The following is a 17,654-nucleotide window of genomic DNA, read 5'->3' as shown; positions in this document are numbered from 1 at the left end:
AACAAAAGAACTTCAGGTGCTTCCCAGATGCACCTGGTCCAGAGATAGAGTCACGCTCACGTAAAGGATATGGTTCATATGAATAAATGTCTAGAGTCTAAAAGAGGCTGAACTAAAGAGTGCCTACCCCACCCCAGTGTGCCTTTTCTCTTAGCAAAGCAGTGCGCTTTTCTAAGAGATCCCAGTAACAACTATCATCAGTTGCTACGGGTGTCTCTATACCCGCAGTACCGAGTATAATGCTGTGTATACAATAAGCGGTTAATAAGTGTAAATTAAACCAGTAAGTGCCTTGTCAGTGTAGTTTTGGAAAGCTGGAGAAGGGTGGGTACTGGGAACTTTCTTTTCATCATAACCTTAAATTATGTCTCATCATTCAATTATTTCTGTAGTACATACAGAAGAATGTGAAATGCATAGAATTACAGGCATTTATGAGAAAATCGACCAGTATATTAAATTGAATAAGATGTATGCAGCTGGGAAAATGATCCTCGAGTATTTATCGATGGCGTGGGTGTCAATCCTCATGCTCACGTAGCTGCTCCTCTGGCTCTTCCTCCGCGGGGAGCTCCTCTCCGAGGCCAGCGTCAGCTGCACCATCATCCTGTCGGGCTTGTCTCCGTTCTCGGGGGTATAGCTGCCCAGGTCGTTCACCTCCCCGTCGCTGTAGCTGCCGTCCAGGAGGACCGCGCGTGGCTGAGGCAACCCGCAGGCGCAGGGAAGCTGCGGACACAGCAAATGCACGCTGGAATGCGAGCTCAGCCCGCAGAGCTGCACGGAGGAGGGGATCGCCCTTTCCTGCTTTCTTTCAAGGTGCGTGTGAGTTGCTCAGTCGTGTCCGACTCTTTGCGACCCCCTGGACTGTAGCCCACCAAGCCCCTCTGTCCATGGGATTCTCCAGGCAAGAATACTGGAGTGGATTGCCATTCCCTTCTCCAGAGGATGTTTCTGACCCAGGGATCAAGCCCTAGTCTCCTGCGTTGCAGGCAGATTCTTTATCATTTGAGCTACAGGGAAGTCCTTTCTTTTAAGGGGCTGGAGAAATCATGATGGTGGCACTGTATACATTTTATCAATGAAAGAGCAGGTAACCCATCAACTGTTAGGAAACACCAAATCATATCGGAGCCCCACAAGGAGTTTCATGATCAGATAATCGCCATGTTCTCTGATATGACCCCTGATAGAAATGTTTGCAGTTATTGTGTGTGTGTGAGAGAGAGAGGTGGGGGGGGGGGGGGGAGAGAGAGAAAGAGAGATGGAGTAGGAACTTGAAAGGTGTGGCATTGTGGGGATAGGTTCTTCTACAGAGGCTGAGTTTTCTGGAGGAGATAATCACTGAACTGCAGACGGGAGAATGAAGGGGAAACCAGGTGGGAGGGGAGGTGATCTGGGAAGTGATGGGAGCTGTGTGAGCTCACACGTGAAGGAAATTTGCCTAGAATGGAAGATGTGCTTCCTTGGAATCTTATATATACATATATAAACTTTCAAGAGACAGACATATCTATCCACCTATCTATGTATAATACATACATATAATGTTTATTGCAGCATTTATTATGGTGGCCAAAAATGGGAAAAAAACCCACTGCCCATCAATAGAGGAATAAATCATATTATAATACATCCAAGACATTCTTTATTATGCAACTATTAAAAAGATTGTCTTGGAAACAGACATTTCTGGAAGCTTCTTTTATGACTTCTCTATGTTCATAAATCATTTGCCCCGCCATGTTGAATTGGCATTTACCTTTATCACTGAACTAGGAACACCACCAAGATTGAAAAGACCTCGCCTTAGTTAACGTGACTTAGCAGTTTCTGATCTACCTGTGGGTGCTCAGTCGTTCAGTCCTGCCTGACTCTCTGAGATCCCATGAACAGCAGCCCACCAGGCTCCTCTGTCCATGGAATTTTCCAGGCAAGAATACGAGAGTGGGTTGCCATTTCCAGGAAGCTAGTTTATGGTAGGTGCTAAATAAATGTTTGAGTGAAAGAGGTCGCTCAGAGTGAGTTTCACACCGTTTTCACTTATTCTTTTGTTTGCTCTTCACAGCCAACTGGTGAAATGAGTGGAGGAGGGAGGGCCATGACCCCGTTCTACAGAGGAGGTGGGACCTGCCCCAGGCCGCGGCTGGACCCGATCCTGCCCTTGCAGACACTCCTGCTCACGGGAAAGTCACCTTCTCCTGCGGCTTCCGCGCCTTGCGCTCCTGCACGGTGGTCAGGTAGTTGACGGCCGCGTACTCCAGCACGGAGAGAAACACGAAGACGAAGCTGACCCAGAGGTAGATGTCCACGGCCTTGATGTAGGACACGCGGGGCATGGAGGCGTTCACGCCCGTGATGATGGTGGACATGGTCAGCACCGTGGTGATCCCTGCAGACGGAGAGAAAGGAGCAGGGGTGGGGGTCTCACCGAACCCACTGGCTGGCTCCGCGCCTCTCTCCTCTCTCCTCTCTCCTCCTCTCGCCTCCTCTCTCCTCCTCTCTCCTCTCCTCTCTCCTCTCTCCTCTCTCCTCTCTCCTCTCTGCCCCTCCAGCTGCTCACCTTTCCCATTGTGGCTTTTAAGAAGTTTCTCCTAGTCCTCTGCTCCCAGCTGTATCCCTGAATCTTTTATTTTTTCTTTTTCGCCCTGCCCAGTGGCATATCTTAGTTCCCAGACTAGGGATTGAACCCGTGCGTCCCGCAGTGAGAGCATGGAGTCTTAATGCAGCCGAAGTATGGCCTCTTCAGCTCAGGACCGCCAGGGCGTTCCGCCTCCTTGTGTCTGCATCATGGCACCTTTATCACTGTTTTTCTGCAGAGAGCCCCTGACAGCTTAGCAGTACAATTCTTTCCATTCAGCTGCTTAAAACAAAGATTGCAGGGGAGTTCCCTGGTGGTCTAGTGGTTAGGATTCAATCCCTGGTCGGGAAATTGAGATTTTGCAAGCCTTGTGGAATAGTCAAAAAATAATGAACTTTATTTTATAAAATAAATACTTATAAACAAAACAAGAAGATTGTATATACAAGCAGGTATGTATGTTTCTCCAAAAGAGGGGGGAAGTGTACAAGTTGTATTTTAATCTTTGTGTCCTTGCTGCTGGTGTAGAATGCTGTAGTCCTCGGCCTGTGTTATCAGCGGTCAGGACCTGTCTGGGTCCTGGACCTGGCTGCCCATTCTGCAATGCTGACTTGAGGACCCTATCAGTTTTACCAAGAATGATGTTAACCTCACTGATGGGAGACAGATTTCTGAAACTAGAATGTTTATTTATTCAGCACAGTAACTGTTCAAGCTACAGAACAACCGTTAAAGGCCAGGGCATCTGTCAGTGGCAATGTCCCTGAGATTTCAAATTAAGCTCAGAACATTTGCTTGGCAAACGCCAAATCACAGCGGATTGGGGTCATCTTAAGGGCCAGCACCAATCCAGTTTCACTAAAACCTGGTGAGTCATCCTCTCCCTTGAAGCCCCTGGACCTCTGAGCCACGGTGGTGTGTGTGGAATAGGTGCAATATTTAAATCAGGGAAGAGAGTGGATGGCAAACAGCTATTGAGAGTATAGTAGGGATTCTCAGACTTGAGCATGTATAAGAATTACTAGGGGAGGGACTTCTCTGAAGTCCAGTGCTTGAGACTTCACCTTCCAATGCAGGGGTGCAGGTTCAAGTTCTGCTCAGGCAACTAAGATCCCACATGCCTCTCAGCCAAAAAACCAAAACATAAAACAGAAGCAGTGTTATAACAAATCAAATAAAGACTTTAAAAATGATCCACATTGGGAAAAAAAAAAAGGTGTACTGGGGGAGCTTGTTCAAAATGCAAATTCCTGGAACTCTCTCAGAGATTCTGATCCTATACATGTACATAGGCCCCAGGATTTTTCATTTTAAACAATTTCCCCCAGAGAATCTGTCATAAAGTTCCCTTGGGCCACCTTTTGAAAAGCCCTGTTACAGAATGTGACTTTTCTTATCCAGATGAGCAGAGAAAAGTACTGCAGTCCAGGACAACCCACTCCAGAACTCAACTCTAATCAGATTAAAGATGAACTGTTTGTGTGGACTCCCAGGGGGACCTAGAAACGGCTTCACTACACAGACTCTTAATAGTGGCATTACACCTGTGGACAAATAACTTGATGTTTTTCTGAGTTATAATGCCCACAGGGATTCAGGACCCATTTGGAAAGAAGGGTTTTATCTGGAAGGAATTCCTCGTATTTTCAGATGTCTGGAGCATACACTTGAGATGTTGCTTACCCAGAGGGACTCTGGCGGGCACGGCTCTGCGGTCGATCCAGAAGGACACCCAGGACAGCATGACCATCAGCGTGGCGGGAAAGTAGGTTTGGAGCAAGAAGAAGAAGATGTGGCGACGTAGCGTGAAGTTGATGTACAGACGGTTGTACCAGCCTGCGGGACACAGGAAGAAGAAAGAATACACTCCATAGCCGCTCAGCTTCCCCATAGGACAGATTTTATTCAGAGAACCATAAATGCCTTAGACCCTTGCCTGGAAACTTACCCTACCTTTATAAAATGGAAGACAGAAAAACCATGGAACAGAATGATTATGTGATAACCCACGTCATAAGGGTTAGTACATTTCAAGGAACCTTTGGCCCCCATCCTGTACACAAAGGGACCCCTCGGGAAGGCCGTGTAAGACTCTCGTTACTCCAGTTTGGCTCAGGGCCCAGCAGCATCACCATCACCTGGGTGCTTGTTAGAAATGCAGACTCTTGGACCCCGCCCTGGATCTACTGAATCATAACTTCCTTTCGGGAATTTCCTGATCGTCCAGTGATGAGAACTTGGTGCTTTCACTGTGGTGGCCCAGGTTCAACCCCTGGTTGGGGAAGTCAGATCCCATAAGCCCTGCACTGTGGTTGAAAAAAAAAAAAAAAGAAAGTTCTTTTAACACTCCTCTCCACACAATTCCTACATATGTTAGAGCTTGAGATGTGTGTATTTAACAACTCCCTCTGTATTTCTTTATGGGGGAAAATATGTTTAAATAAAAATACCAAGCTCACTGCTGCAGGGCATTTAGGCTCTGCTTTATCTTCACCCTGGTGTTCTCTACAAGGAAACCTTGTGTGGAGGAATTGAAGGGAACAGAGAATGGTGGAAGGAGAGGAAAACGCAGGATAAACTTGACAAGAACTGAAAATAAAATGGGGACTTGGCAACATTAACTGGAAAACTGGCATCCCAGGACAATTTTAGTGCAACGGCTATATTTATAACAGCTCCAGAAAGTGATTGTGGAGGTGCTAGAGATTGAATATGTCCTTCTCAAATTCATGTGTTGAAACCTAATCCTCTAAGTGATGGTATTTGGAGGTGGGGCCTTTGGAAGGTGATTTCATTGTGAATGGGATTGGTGCCTCAGAGAGCTCCCTTGCGCCTTCTTTCATGTGAGGACACAGTGAGTCCTAAGAAGCGGGCTCTCACCAGACACTAAATATTTCAGACTCCAGGGAAGATGAGCCTGTCTGTGAGGCTCTGTGGGGGTTGTAAGGAGGCTGAGTTTCCTTGATCCTGACTTCCCAGCCTCCAGAACTGTGCAAAACAAGTTCCTGTTGTTTAGAAGCCGCCTAGTCTGTGGCTTGTTGGTAAAGAATCTGCCTGCTGGTGCAGGAGATGCAGAAGACGCTGGTTCACCCCCTGCATTGGCAAGATCCCTCGGAGAAGGAAATGGCAATCCACGCCAGCATTCTTGATCCCGTGGACAGAGGAGCCTGGTAGGCTGGTCTATGGGGTTGCAAAGACTCGGACACAACTGAGCGCGCACACAGACACGCACAGAGTTATGGTAGTTTTTTATAGCAGCCCAAGCACACTCAGACAAGAGGGAACGTCAAAATGCTAAGAGTCAAAGGAATGAGGGTTCCCCAAAGGACCAAGATGGGTGGATGAGGTGTGCAAAAGATAAGAGATGTGATTTTGGAAGTGAGCAATGCCTTCTGTTACAGGTCAACGAGTGTTGTCAACCACGCAGTGTGTTAGCAACGGCAATTGCAGAAAGATGAGAGCAAAGTCATCTTGAAAGGCGATTAGTTGAGAAAGAGGCAAGGGCTGGAGAGAGTGAAACTCAGCCGGAACCTGCCCTCTGGCTCACAGGAGGGTCACAGGAGGAGCTGTGCAAACAGTACAGCAGCAGGGGGTTGCTTACGACAGAAGCTCCCAAAGGGGCTGAAGTCAAGAGAACTGAACAGAAGATAATAAACCTGAAATGGACCTATCTTTTGTCCATAGGAGAGGGGTCTCTGGGAGTCATATCAGGGTGAAATTTCTGCTGTTAAACTGTCAATGCAATTGTCTCAAATAGACCTACACAGAGGGCTTATGTTGGAGTTTTTATTAAGATTTTCTAGGTTATCACTTGTGATGCTCTGGTGGTATCAAAAACCTCCCTCACCCCGTGCTCACCACCCTCTAGACCCGATCTGGAAATTCCATCTTTGGTTTCACATCCTAGAGGCACTGGCTCTGCTCACTTGATAGTCAACCCACAGGCCTCCTGAGATCCAAGCAGCCCCCTCTCTTAGCCCCGCCTCACCTGTGCTGCTATAGAAGGCCAGCTTCGTGGTGGTGTGGAATTCCTGGATGAGGAACTGGGAGAGGGAGATCCGCTCATCTGTCTTTAAGGAGTCATTGCCTTTCTTCCAATAGAGCATGAGGTCATCTTCCGTGTAGGCATCTGAAAAGACAAGATGGCAGCAGACGCCAGGAAAGATGAGCCTGTCTGTGAGGCCCTTTAGGGGTTGTAATAAGATCAGCTGAATAAATAAACTGTAGTCTAACAAAGCAAAACAAAATCCAAAAAGACAAATCTAATTCTCCTCAGTCTTCCAGAATCATCAGGGCAAAGCTCTCAGGCCTAAATACTCATCCTGACTGCAAAAGTGTTCACCGTTCAAGTCAGCCTAAAAGCAGATGAAATTGCTATTTTTGTAGACCAGAAACTACAATTTGCTCTTTAAAAAAAAAAAAAATTTTTTTGATTTTGCAAGTGAAATAGCAGCAACATTTCATATCGTTAAACTTTCTAAACCACAGGTAATTTAGCCCTTTTTTCTTTCAAAGAGTGATGATGCATCATTGATGGCAAATACCTTTAAACACTCTCAGGTAATAGAGGATGCATTCTAGCAAGAAAAGACCCACAAGGAGATTTGCAGCCAAAAGAGTCTTTCTCTGCAGGCCTCTCGTTGCCCTGCCCTCAGGGAAATCCCCTGAGGATCCCTCCCTCTGGCCCCATAGTTCCCCACCCCACTTATTTTAGGTGAGCACACCGCTTACCCCAGCCTGGCAGACCTACCAGAACTGGGGGTAAAACCTGAAGGGGCTGGTCCTGCGTCAACAGTTCTTTCTGGGGCTCCCCGAGGCTCTGTTTTATTCCTCTTTTATTCTACTTTTAACCTTTGACCTATGCATGACCCCTTTCACGTGTCTACTTGGCCAGGCTATCATGAGTATCCAGTGATTCAATCCGGCACTAATCTGGGTGCTGCTGGGGAGATGCGTGTTGCCTTGTTATCTACACCCAGCTCACTTGAAATAGAGACGACCCAGGATAACCTGGGTGGGTCTGATCCTGTCAGTTGAAAGGCCTTAAGAGTGGACCTGAGGTTTCCTGGAGGCAGATTAAAATTCCACCTGTGGACAGCAGGGTGGGCCCCTCTGCCCTTCCCCACCACCTGCCCCGCAGGAGCTCACGTAAGCCAGTCCCGGCACTAGCCGCCTCCCTGTGTATGTCCGATGGCAGCCGGCCCCAGCATCTTTGGCTCCAGGGGCCAGTTTTGTAGAAGACAGTTTCTCCAGGGACCAGGGTAGGGGGCATAGCTTTAAGCACATCACATTTTTTGTGCACTTTATCTCTATTATTATTCCATCGGCTCCACCTCAGATCATTAGGCATCAGATCCTGGAGGTTGGGGATCCCTGTCCGATGGTTCTGCTTCGCTGGCGGAAGCCTGACAGGTATCACTGCCTGGGTGTCTGGGGAAAGCCAGATTCTGGAGCCAACGATTAGTCCTTTGCTGCAAAGCTCCATGAAGGAGATGGCAGTAACCTTCTCACAGGGAGCTTGGGAGGGTTAAAGGGCAGAGCAGGCGGAAAGCCACAGTGTGCGAGGCAGTCGCTCCTTCGGTCCTGGGACTTTTTCTCCCTGACCCCACGCGGATCAGCCCGCAGACCTGTCCGTCCTACGTGTGGAGTCCGTGTCCCTGCGCCCCTCAGCCCTGGGTGACTGGAGCCAGGGGACTCCTGATCCACCACCACAGCCCTGGCAGGCTCAGCAAGATGCCCTGGGCCAACGAAAGTCCTCGCTGGGACTCTGGCATGGGCTGGGACGTGTCAGGGCTGGGCGCTGGTTCGAGACGAGTGTAGGAGTCACGGGGGGGGACCAGGCTGTGACGGTCAGAGAAAGCATTTTGGCAGAGACTGGAGCACGGGGCAGATGCGTAGAGAGCTAGGGATGCCAGTCCTGGACGCGGCCGCAGCCTTGGTCCTCCTACGGCTCTTTACTTTTCCGGGACTTCTGCGTGTGTGAGTTTCCCGAGGCCCCTAGGTCATGCCTGAATGTCTCACTCACAGTGCTGTCCCCTGGGGCAGCTGCTGCCCAGTTGTTTTTGCCAGGAAATTCTTTCTTCAGGGGAAATCGTACTCAGAAGAGCAATAAAAGAGATCCACAAGGAGCTCTCTGGTGGGCTGTGTGATGAGTGCTTGCCTGGGGAACTGCCCTGGGGAACTGGGAAACCTTCAGTTTCCACAGGACCAAGTTTATAACCACTGCCATGAGTATTGAAAGGGTCAGTTATGGGAATAGAAGGTCTTAGTGCCAAATTTGTTCCTGATTTTCAAACTTACCCGAGACGTCGCTTCTATCTGAAAAGTCATCTCAAAAGCACAGTCACCTGTGATAACCTAGAGGGGTGCTGGGATGGGGTGGGAGGTGGCAGGGAGGTTTGAGGGGGAGGGAACATACATATACCTACGGCTAACTCATGATACATGGCAGAAACCAACACGATATTGTAAAGCAATTACCCTCCAATTAAAAATAAATTAATTAAAATGTATTAAGAGATTAAATTTCATGTTAAAAAAAAAAGCAGATCACGAATAGGAAGACGTCCTGCTCCTACTCCTGAGAGTCGGAGGTGTCCAGGGTAACTTAGGGTCTGCGGGGGCTGTCTGGGCACAGGCTTACTCACAGCTCTCAATTTCAAGCGAGCACGTTTGTGAGTCCAGGGGGAACCGGCTGAAGTCCATGTTACACATGGCAGTCACTGTAACCCTGGAAACAAACAGATAAAATCCCAATGTGCGGAGGCCGCAATGCATAAGCGCAAAATGGTAAAACAGAAAGAAAAGGCCTCTCCTCCTCCCACATAACTGCCTTCTTACAGTTCTTAAGCGGTGTGCCAGGACCTAGAGAACCAGGCAGCTTATGTGTGATTTCCACTCTGGAGTACCCTTGGGTGTTTATGTTTAACCCCAGGCTCACCATGGGGCCGACAATGACTCTGCTAACCCCCACTGCATGCAAGCATTTTAGAGAAGCAATGATCTCCATCGATAAAACAATGTGGGGACTTCTTTTGTGGTCCAATGATTAAGATTTCGCCTTCCAGTGGAGGGGCTGCAGGCTCAACCCTTGGTCAGGGAGCGAAGACCCCACATGCCTTGTGGCCCGAAAATCAAAACATAAAACAGAAGCAGTAGTATAACAAATTCAATAAACATTTTTTTAAAAGAGCCACTCCTGAAATTAAAAATAAAAAATAAAACAATGTGAAACCACAACTCATATGGTTTCTTAAACGAAACCATAGGAATACATTGCTCTCCTGTTTCAGATTCATTCAAATTCTTCTTTTCTTGATTTTACTGAAACTCAGTATTTGTGTACAATGTTTTTACAATAATATTCATGAAGTATTTATGCCAGTTGCCAAATTAGGCACTTTATTTTTTTTTTTACAATGTTGATATTTCTATATTGATAATAACATCTACTAGTGGGCTCAGGTGTTCTGAGTGGATAATTCCGTGGAGATCATAATAATGGAAAAACACTGGAAGATCTTATGCATCAACATGCAAGCACTTGCTGGCATCTAATGGTTTTGCTTTAGAGTTTACACAGGAAAATTGGCTTTTGCATCAAAGAATAAGCAAATACAGATCGTTAATCCTAAAGAAAGATCTCCCACCCAGTGTGGAATTTCATGGCAGGGTATGATTACCAGTCATTAGCTAGTGAACATCCTATTTTTCCTTCAGCCACAGAAAATTTGCTATGTATAAGTTATGAAAATTATCAGGATAATTCATGGCCAAAAAGAAAAATCACTTTTAAATGGAAATTTCAAGGAAAAGAGCTTTTTTGAAACTCAGTTATCCAGATATTTGCCTTATTTTCCTCATTCCATTTGAGTGTTGTGGTCTGGGAGCGATCTTGTATTGTTACCAGCTGGATCATCTTGTCTCTCCTGGGAATACTGATACACAGGATGTTTTTCTGGGGGTGGTCAGGCCAGCCTCTGACTTGGACACCTAATGGGTGGGCTCGCATTTCTATGGGCACATCACCAGCACAGCCACACCTGATGGCGTCACCAGCAAGAAAGAAACTGGGAGCTAAGCTTGGAGACACTTGTGGCAAACTTGGGGACATCAGATGTCAAATGCAGGTAGGTTTTGCTATGAACAAAAGTATTAAATAGCCCTTCTCTCTGTTGCCAACCGATGCAGGAACAGGCGTTGTAGAATCGCAGACCTCATCAGACTTGTTCTTGGCACTCTGACTTCATGGTTCTCCACTTGTAACCCAAGCATTGAACAAGCAGCGCATGTGGTGTAATCTCACCCACACTCACTGTTGTTTCCCTCAAGTCCTTTTAAATTATTTCATCTAGAGCATCTTCCGGACGCTTGGCCAGTCCTGAGATTTTCCTGCTTACGCCTCTCATGTAACAGGCGCTCAAAACCCTCAGAAGTAACCAAACATATCTCAGTTCAGAAACAAAGAGTTTTGGTCCAATGTATTGACACTTCAAACTTCACTCACATTAAGACTTCTGCTCCCCCTTCCCAGCTAAGGCACAGAGTTGGCACTTGAGTGGTCAGTGTCTGCACGTCTCTATCACCTCCTACATGGGTAGAGGGAGATAAGAGGGGGATGGTTCTCTGGTGAGGTGGTTTCAAGCTCTCTGGGACCACTATGTGGTTGAAGCTGAGACTTTTTCCCCAGGTCCTTCATTCCCTCCGCGGGGCACCTCCATCCTCCAGCAACATCTTCCACTCCATCTCTTGGCTCACCACTCTCCATGCCCCACATGCTGAACTATTCCCAACAAGCCTGGGTGTGCAGACTGGCCCCATCACGGCCAAAACTCCTTCTAGCTCTGCCCTCAGTGGTTAGACAGCTCTTCTCTCAGCCTCTAGCTGTAGTGTCCCCCAACCATAGGCACACAAGTGTCCCGTGCAGTCCAGCAAATGGCATGCCCACACCTCTCTCCCAAGAACAATCTCTTCCTCCCAACAATCATTGACTCTCAAATCTTGAAAATGACTGGGAATTCAGGAACCGTGGAATTGATTTTTCAATCCACCTAGTGTGATGGAGCATCTCATTTGTGAATTTCGCTTGTTATCGTTTCTTGATGCCTAGGAAACTTCACCATCCTTACCTGCCACTCCCCGCCCACCCCTCCCTGGAGTCCGTACCTGTCTCTACATCAATCCTTTGGTTCCTGCAGGTCTCCCCCACTAGGCTGCAGTCATGCTAAGCTCACTGACTTTATATTATTCATCTTTATGTGCCCAGAGCTTAAGACAAGACCTGACAGGGTTTTTATCTGCACAGCTCTGGGGGCCAAACTTAATATGAACACATTCTATTGAATGGATCAGTGAGTGTGGATGAGGCGGAGAGCAACATATTAGTACTGATTTAGTGTTAACCTGCTGTTGACAGAGGTGACAGTATCCAGCTCCTCCGTGTTTTCCCCCAAATAAATCTCAAAGTGATAGCCCTCACTAACTCAGACCTCTTTATTTCTCTCTTAAACAAACCCATCATTTCATTTGCAATGAAAAATCAAATTATATGTTTTTAGGCACCTGGAGTCTCACTGACAACTTCTTTCCTCTCTTCTGCCTCTGATGTCACGTTCAATAGTGCCGGACCGGACCCCCACCAGTTCATGAGACCTGCCTGCTAGACTATCAGAAGTTTACAAGCCCCTTGTTGAACATAATTTTTTTTTTTTTTGGCTTTCCTGCTCAGCATGTGGGATCTTAGTTCCCTGATCAGGGATAGATCCCCCCTTGCATTGGAAGCTCAGAGTCTTAATCATTGGGCCACCAAGGAAGTCCCAAACATAACCATTATTAAAAATTAAAGTTCTGTTAAAAACAGAAGTAAAACTCTGAGTCTGGTACCTACCTGCTTAGATTCTAAGCCAGGATGCAGCAATGAAAGATTACTATAAATATTCATTAGGGGCAGAGATTCAGCTTCAACATTGCCATCTCTGACTCTAAAGATACACTGCATCGGTGCAGGCACTCCCTACTTAGACACTGGTGTGTGGATTCAGCTTTACCAAAATAAAGCCTGTAAAACTGAAATGCACTCTCAGCACAGCACAGGCGGAGTCGATCTCAGCCAGTAGCCGAGGCGCTGCTCCGTGAAGGCCTGCAGCTCATTCTACACGTGCTCCGGGGGGAGGTGGGCACCGAGATTTTCTCAAGGGGGCCCCCAGGGAAAGCCCCTCTGCGACGTCTGTGCTAAGGGAAGGTTATCCAGGTCAGTGCTTAATGAGCAGTTAAACATTTCTAAGGCTACTCTTCAGCACAGGACACATAGCCAATATTTTATAATAACTGTAAATGGAGTATAGTCTATACACACACAGAATCACTATGTCGTACACCTGAAATTAATGTAATATTGTAAATCAACTGTACAGAAAGAATAAATGAATGAAAGCAAGGAAGGAAGGAAGAAAAAGAAGAAAAAAAATTTCTAAGTCATCTGAGCTCTTGATTTTATTCTTTATGTTTTCAAAGTGATGCTCAAAATACCATTTAAAATCCTCAAGTGGCCTGGGGTCCCCATAGTTTCTCAAGGAGGACACTCTGGTGAGAAGGAATTAAAAAAAAATGCCTAAGCTGACGAGGTGAGGTAAACGACTTTTTTTTTTTTCAAAAGCAAAATTCCAAAATGGGAATCAGAGAGGTCAAATGAGGCAGGTCTTTGCGAAGAATTACATTATCTACTTCTTTGACTCCTACTAGAGAAATAAAACCTTCCTTAAACATTTGAAATTGAACTTGAACAGGGCCTAAATCATAAGCATCTGTATGAGAAATTTCCCCAAATGTACTTTCAAGGAGAAACAATCCTTTAAAAGGTTTACTCATGTGTAGGGGTAGGTTTTCCTGATGTTGGAAAGTCAGAGCCCCTGGAAAGTCAGAAGTTCACTGTTCAAGCCCAAAGCCAAAGCGCTGTGGTGGGGGGAATGACTCTCTTGACTGACAAACGAGTTGCACTTCTTCCCAGCTTCGGGCTTAAGAGGACGCAGGGGAAGGGGCCCGGAAGGAGGCCGGGAAGGCTCACCTGAGGCTATAGAGCACTTTGCCGTCGGGCTGGACCCGAAGCATCACGTTGTCTGTGGTGGTGTCGTGGATGAAGGAGCGCTTGGAGTGCACGAAGAACATGTCGGGGACCCAGATCTTCTTCACCAGTCGGCCGTCGAAGGTCATGCTGAGGTTGTTGGTGCTCGGGAAGGATAGCCGCTCGTCCTTCCAGTAATGCCGCAGGTAGAGCGTCATCGTGAAGTCCTGGGTCCAGGGGCAGGGTGGGAGCCCACAGTGACCGGCCGGGGGATCGCAGGGCGTCCTGCACCCCCACCCCCAGGCTGCGGGGTGAGCTGAGCCCAGGGAGGCCTGGCTTCTAGTCTCTGCTGCTTCGGGAGGCAGGGAACCCTGCAGGCGGGACTCAGCAGGAGGCCCTACAGAGGGGGCCTGATTCCCACCCCACCCTGCCCCTGGGCGCTTGCCTCCGCTTGCAGAAGGCTGCTCCCTCCAGTGCTGGGACCCCAGCCTGAGGGCAGCCTGCCCACACACAGGGCCACCAGCCAGCCTAGAGTTCTTGCCGGAAGCAGCCCTCAGCCAGAGAGTGGGGCTGGGGATGGGAAAGGGGTGGGTAACCCAGCCCTCAGCCAGGGAGCGGGGCTGGGGATGGAAAAGGGGGTGGGTAACGCAGCTCTCTGGACCCAGAGTGGGGCTGAGGATGAGTAAGGGGGTGGGTAACCCAGCTCTCTGCCCCAGAGTGGGGACAACCCCGAGGTGAGCTCTTTGCTGACTCCCAGAGAAGCCCAGAGGGATTGATTCTCACATAGACCTGATTTGATGACATGACCGTTTTTGCTTCCTTCCCTTTCCCTGTCTCACCTCTCCACCCTCTTCTTATATAGATAATTTTTTTTTGACACCACCATATACATATATATATATATATATGGGTTTCCCAGGTGGTGCTAGTGTAAAGAACCTGCCTGCCAATAGAGGTAAACCCAGGAGATGCAGGTTCGATTCTTGGGTCAGGAAGATTCCCGGAAGGAGGGCACAGCAACCCACTCCAGTATTCTTGCCTGGAGAATCCCATGGACAGAGGAGCCTGGCGGTTGCAGTCCATGGGATCACACAGAGCTGGAAATGACTGAAATGACCTAGCAGGCACACACACACACACACACACACACGCACACGCACCCACACACGCATACACGCGCGCACACACACACACACACACAGGCTTGCAGGATCTTCATTCCCTGACCAGGAATTGAACTCAGGCCCTCAGTAGTTAACGTTTGGAGTCCTGAGCCCTGGACCATCAGAGAGTGCCCCCACTCTTTTCGTATTTCCTTGGTGTCTGTGTGAGCTCAGTCGGGTCTGACTCTTTGCAGCCCCGTTAGCTGTAGCCCACCAGGCTCCTCTGTCCATGGAGCTTTCCAGGCGGGAATGCTGGAGCAGGTTTGCCACTAAACGGCTCGCGCCAGAAGGCTAGTCTCAGCTCTGCCTCTCCCCAGCTAAGACAAGTTTCTACAAGGTCCTGTCAGTCAAGGAGTTGTAGAATGTTCTATTTGTCAATCTAAGCCCATTTGAAAAAGAAAAACAGAGCTTTTTCTGCATTTTCGCAGCCAGACATGGAGTCCACAGGAGTAGCTTGTGTCTGGCTCTTGGATCCCGCTGTCTGTGCTGGACGGCATTTGCCCAGAGAACACTGCCCGGGGGCGAGGGCTGGACCCTGGGGTGGAGACGATCACGTCTGCCGTGCGGCTGTTTCACACCAGCTGAGCAGCTTTGAGCAGGTGTCTCAGCCTCCCTGAGCTGCCTGTAAAATGAGTGCGTGAATTCCCACTGCCGGGAGTGGTGAGCCCGGGGAATTCTGGTGTGTGGAGTTCCTGGACCAGCGCAGGGCCTGAGGGAATCCCCCATCCGCAGCCCTGGTCAGAGAAGCACTTACCATGTCCACCTCCGAGATGCTGTCCAAGCTTTCCACCTGCACGTCCACGCCCACAGGAATGGCCGGCCCTGGGGACAGAGCGTGGCAAGAGGTTTACTCTTTTTACTTGAACTCTGACTTTGAATGAGACAGGCATAAGGAGTATTTCTCCTAGAACGTTCAGATTTGAAGGTTTGGTGTCCCACATGCCAGGCTAGAGTCAAACCAGAGATTAAGGTGTGGCATCATGGGCTCGCTCCCTGGAATATTCCAGCTAAGGAAAAAAAAAAAAATTCTTTTTGTTTTGAATCAGTCAGGTGATTCTGAAATGAGGAAGTTAATACAAAGCATTTGTCTTTGGTTACATATGATCATTTAAAGGAACGATGAGACTTGAGTCAATGTTGGGTCCCATCTAAATAAGAGTTACTCCTCAACATGAAGTCACGTGTTTTTTAATTTTTGTATTACCTCCTGATTTTGCACCCTCTTTCATCTTGGAAGCCAGTGTCTCTGGCCAGGAGAAAGGCCCTGTTGGTGAATTAGAACCAAGGTCATATTCAAAACATTTGCCAAGGTACCGATCTGCATCTTTGCTAGATGATGGAGTCGCCTCCATGGGGGAGGTTATACACTGGGTGGATGTGAAAACATTATATTTGGGGGGCATTTCTAGGCCATAAAAACTTAATATTTATAAAAAGAAAGAATTATCAGGGAAGTAGATTGCTGCCTCTTTTCCTCCCTGCTTTCAGGTGTACAGGACAGGCATGGAACATCGGCACAATGTCATCATGGAGCATCATCACAGAGTGAAAAGGTGACTTTGGGCCCAACAGCAGCAGATTAAGGACTGAAGAAAGACTCCCTTCTGGAACCTGTTTATCCTTTAGGCAAAAGTGACTGGAAGAAATAAAAGGCATGAGAACGATTTCTGAAATGAATATTTTTTTCCCAGGGGGGAAAAAACACAAAATTCATAAGAATGAAAACCCTATTTGACTCTAAGAAACCTGAAATCTGGCAGCTGCAGGCTAAGCTTCAAAGGGCTCTGGCACTAAATCATTATTTTCTAAACAATTTTCATTTAATTAAACTCAGCAGACCACACTCTACCCTAGGATATGGGCCCAGAGTTCTGTCTGCCAGCTCCAGGATGAGAACAAATTTAGTCCAAGATTGGTATTTCACATTAAATTGATAATGCAGTTGTGATTTCAGGGGTATGATTATTGTGCATTTTTAAACATATACTGCAGTCAGAACTTTTACATTTTATTTAAAAAATTATGCATTTCTAGGAGCTATGAAAGTGAGCATCATTTAAGAAAATTTCAAAAACTGCTCCCACAAATCAAGAAATAAATTTAAAAGACCCAATTAAAAAAAAGATCGCTATTTCAGAGCATTTTCAGGAGGCAACTTTGGACCGCAACTGTCCCCACTGCCAGCTACTAGCCTCCCTGATACTGAGACATCCTTGTTGGGAGCTGTGGCCTGAGGACAGCTCGGCTGGCCTGGCCACCAACCAGCAGCTGCCTCCCAAGAATGCATTCAGCAGAGCCCAAGGCAGGCTGGCCAGGGCAGGTGCTCAGATGATGCTGAGGGCTCAGGCCTTGTTCACAACCTAGGCAGACCTGATTGGGGTAGGGAGCAATGCTGAATGGTTCCCAGGTCTGATGCTGCCCACAGACAGACAGAAGGACCTGCAAAGAAGACAAGCCCCAGGAGTGCATGCCTCATACCTCCAAAGCCAGGCCTCATGCTGAAATCGTGGTCATCTATCCTCAGAAGCTGCTCTGACTTTGTTAGCGGCGATTTGGTAATGTCAGGGCTTCGTTTGAGAACTGGGCTGCGGAGCAGGAGAAAACAGTTTGATCACGCACCCTGGTTAGGTCAGATGAACACTAGTCGCATTCAGACTTGATCTCGACAAGTTTGATGGGCTGTGGCATTTCCTCTTTAAAGCTACTGGAAATCCTCTCTTCCTTTCCCCGGCTTTCTGGATCAATGAACCAACCCAGAAGGTCCAAGACAGGAGTCTAGGAATGTGAATGAGGAGCTTGCAAAATAGCAACATCCACGGGACTTCCGCAGCGGCTCAGTGGTGAAGGCTTTGCC

At 47.7% G+C, this 17,654-nt stretch overlaps 1 protein-coding gene across 1 annotated transcript; it reads right to left on the bottom strand.

Annotated features, from left to right (window-relative positions):
* Positions 1-44: 44 nt before the first annotated feature.
* GABRR1 (gamma-aminobutyric acid type A receptor subunit rho1) lies at positions 45-17,385 on the bottom strand. Its single transcript, XM_020877420.2, has 8 exons — positions 17,279-17,385; positions 15,555-15,622; positions 13,641-13,864; positions 9,226-9,308; positions 6,567-6,707; positions 4,262-4,414; positions 2,193-2,389; positions 45-726 (listed from the first exon to the last, which is right to left on the bottom strand). The coding sequence occupies exons 1-8, from the start codon at positions 17,295-17,297 to the stop codon at positions 433-435; spliced, it is 1,179 nt and encodes a 392-aa protein (XP_020733079.2). The 5' UTR covers positions 17,298-17,385; the 3' UTR covers positions 45-432.
* Between the last annotated feature and the right edge of the window lie 269 nt (positions 17,386-17,654).

The sequence above is a fragment of the Odocoileus virginianus genome, chromosome 19 (genome assembly GCF_023699985.2).
Source record: "Odocoileus virginianus isolate 20LAN1187 ecotype Illinois chromosome 19, Ovbor_1.2, whole genome shotgun sequence".
NCBI lineage: Eukaryota > Metazoa > Chordata > Mammalia > Artiodactyla > Cervidae > Odocoileus > Odocoileus virginianus.
The sequence above is the reverse complement of the archived record's forward strand: the minus strand, read 5'-3'. Positions and strand labels throughout refer to the sequence as shown.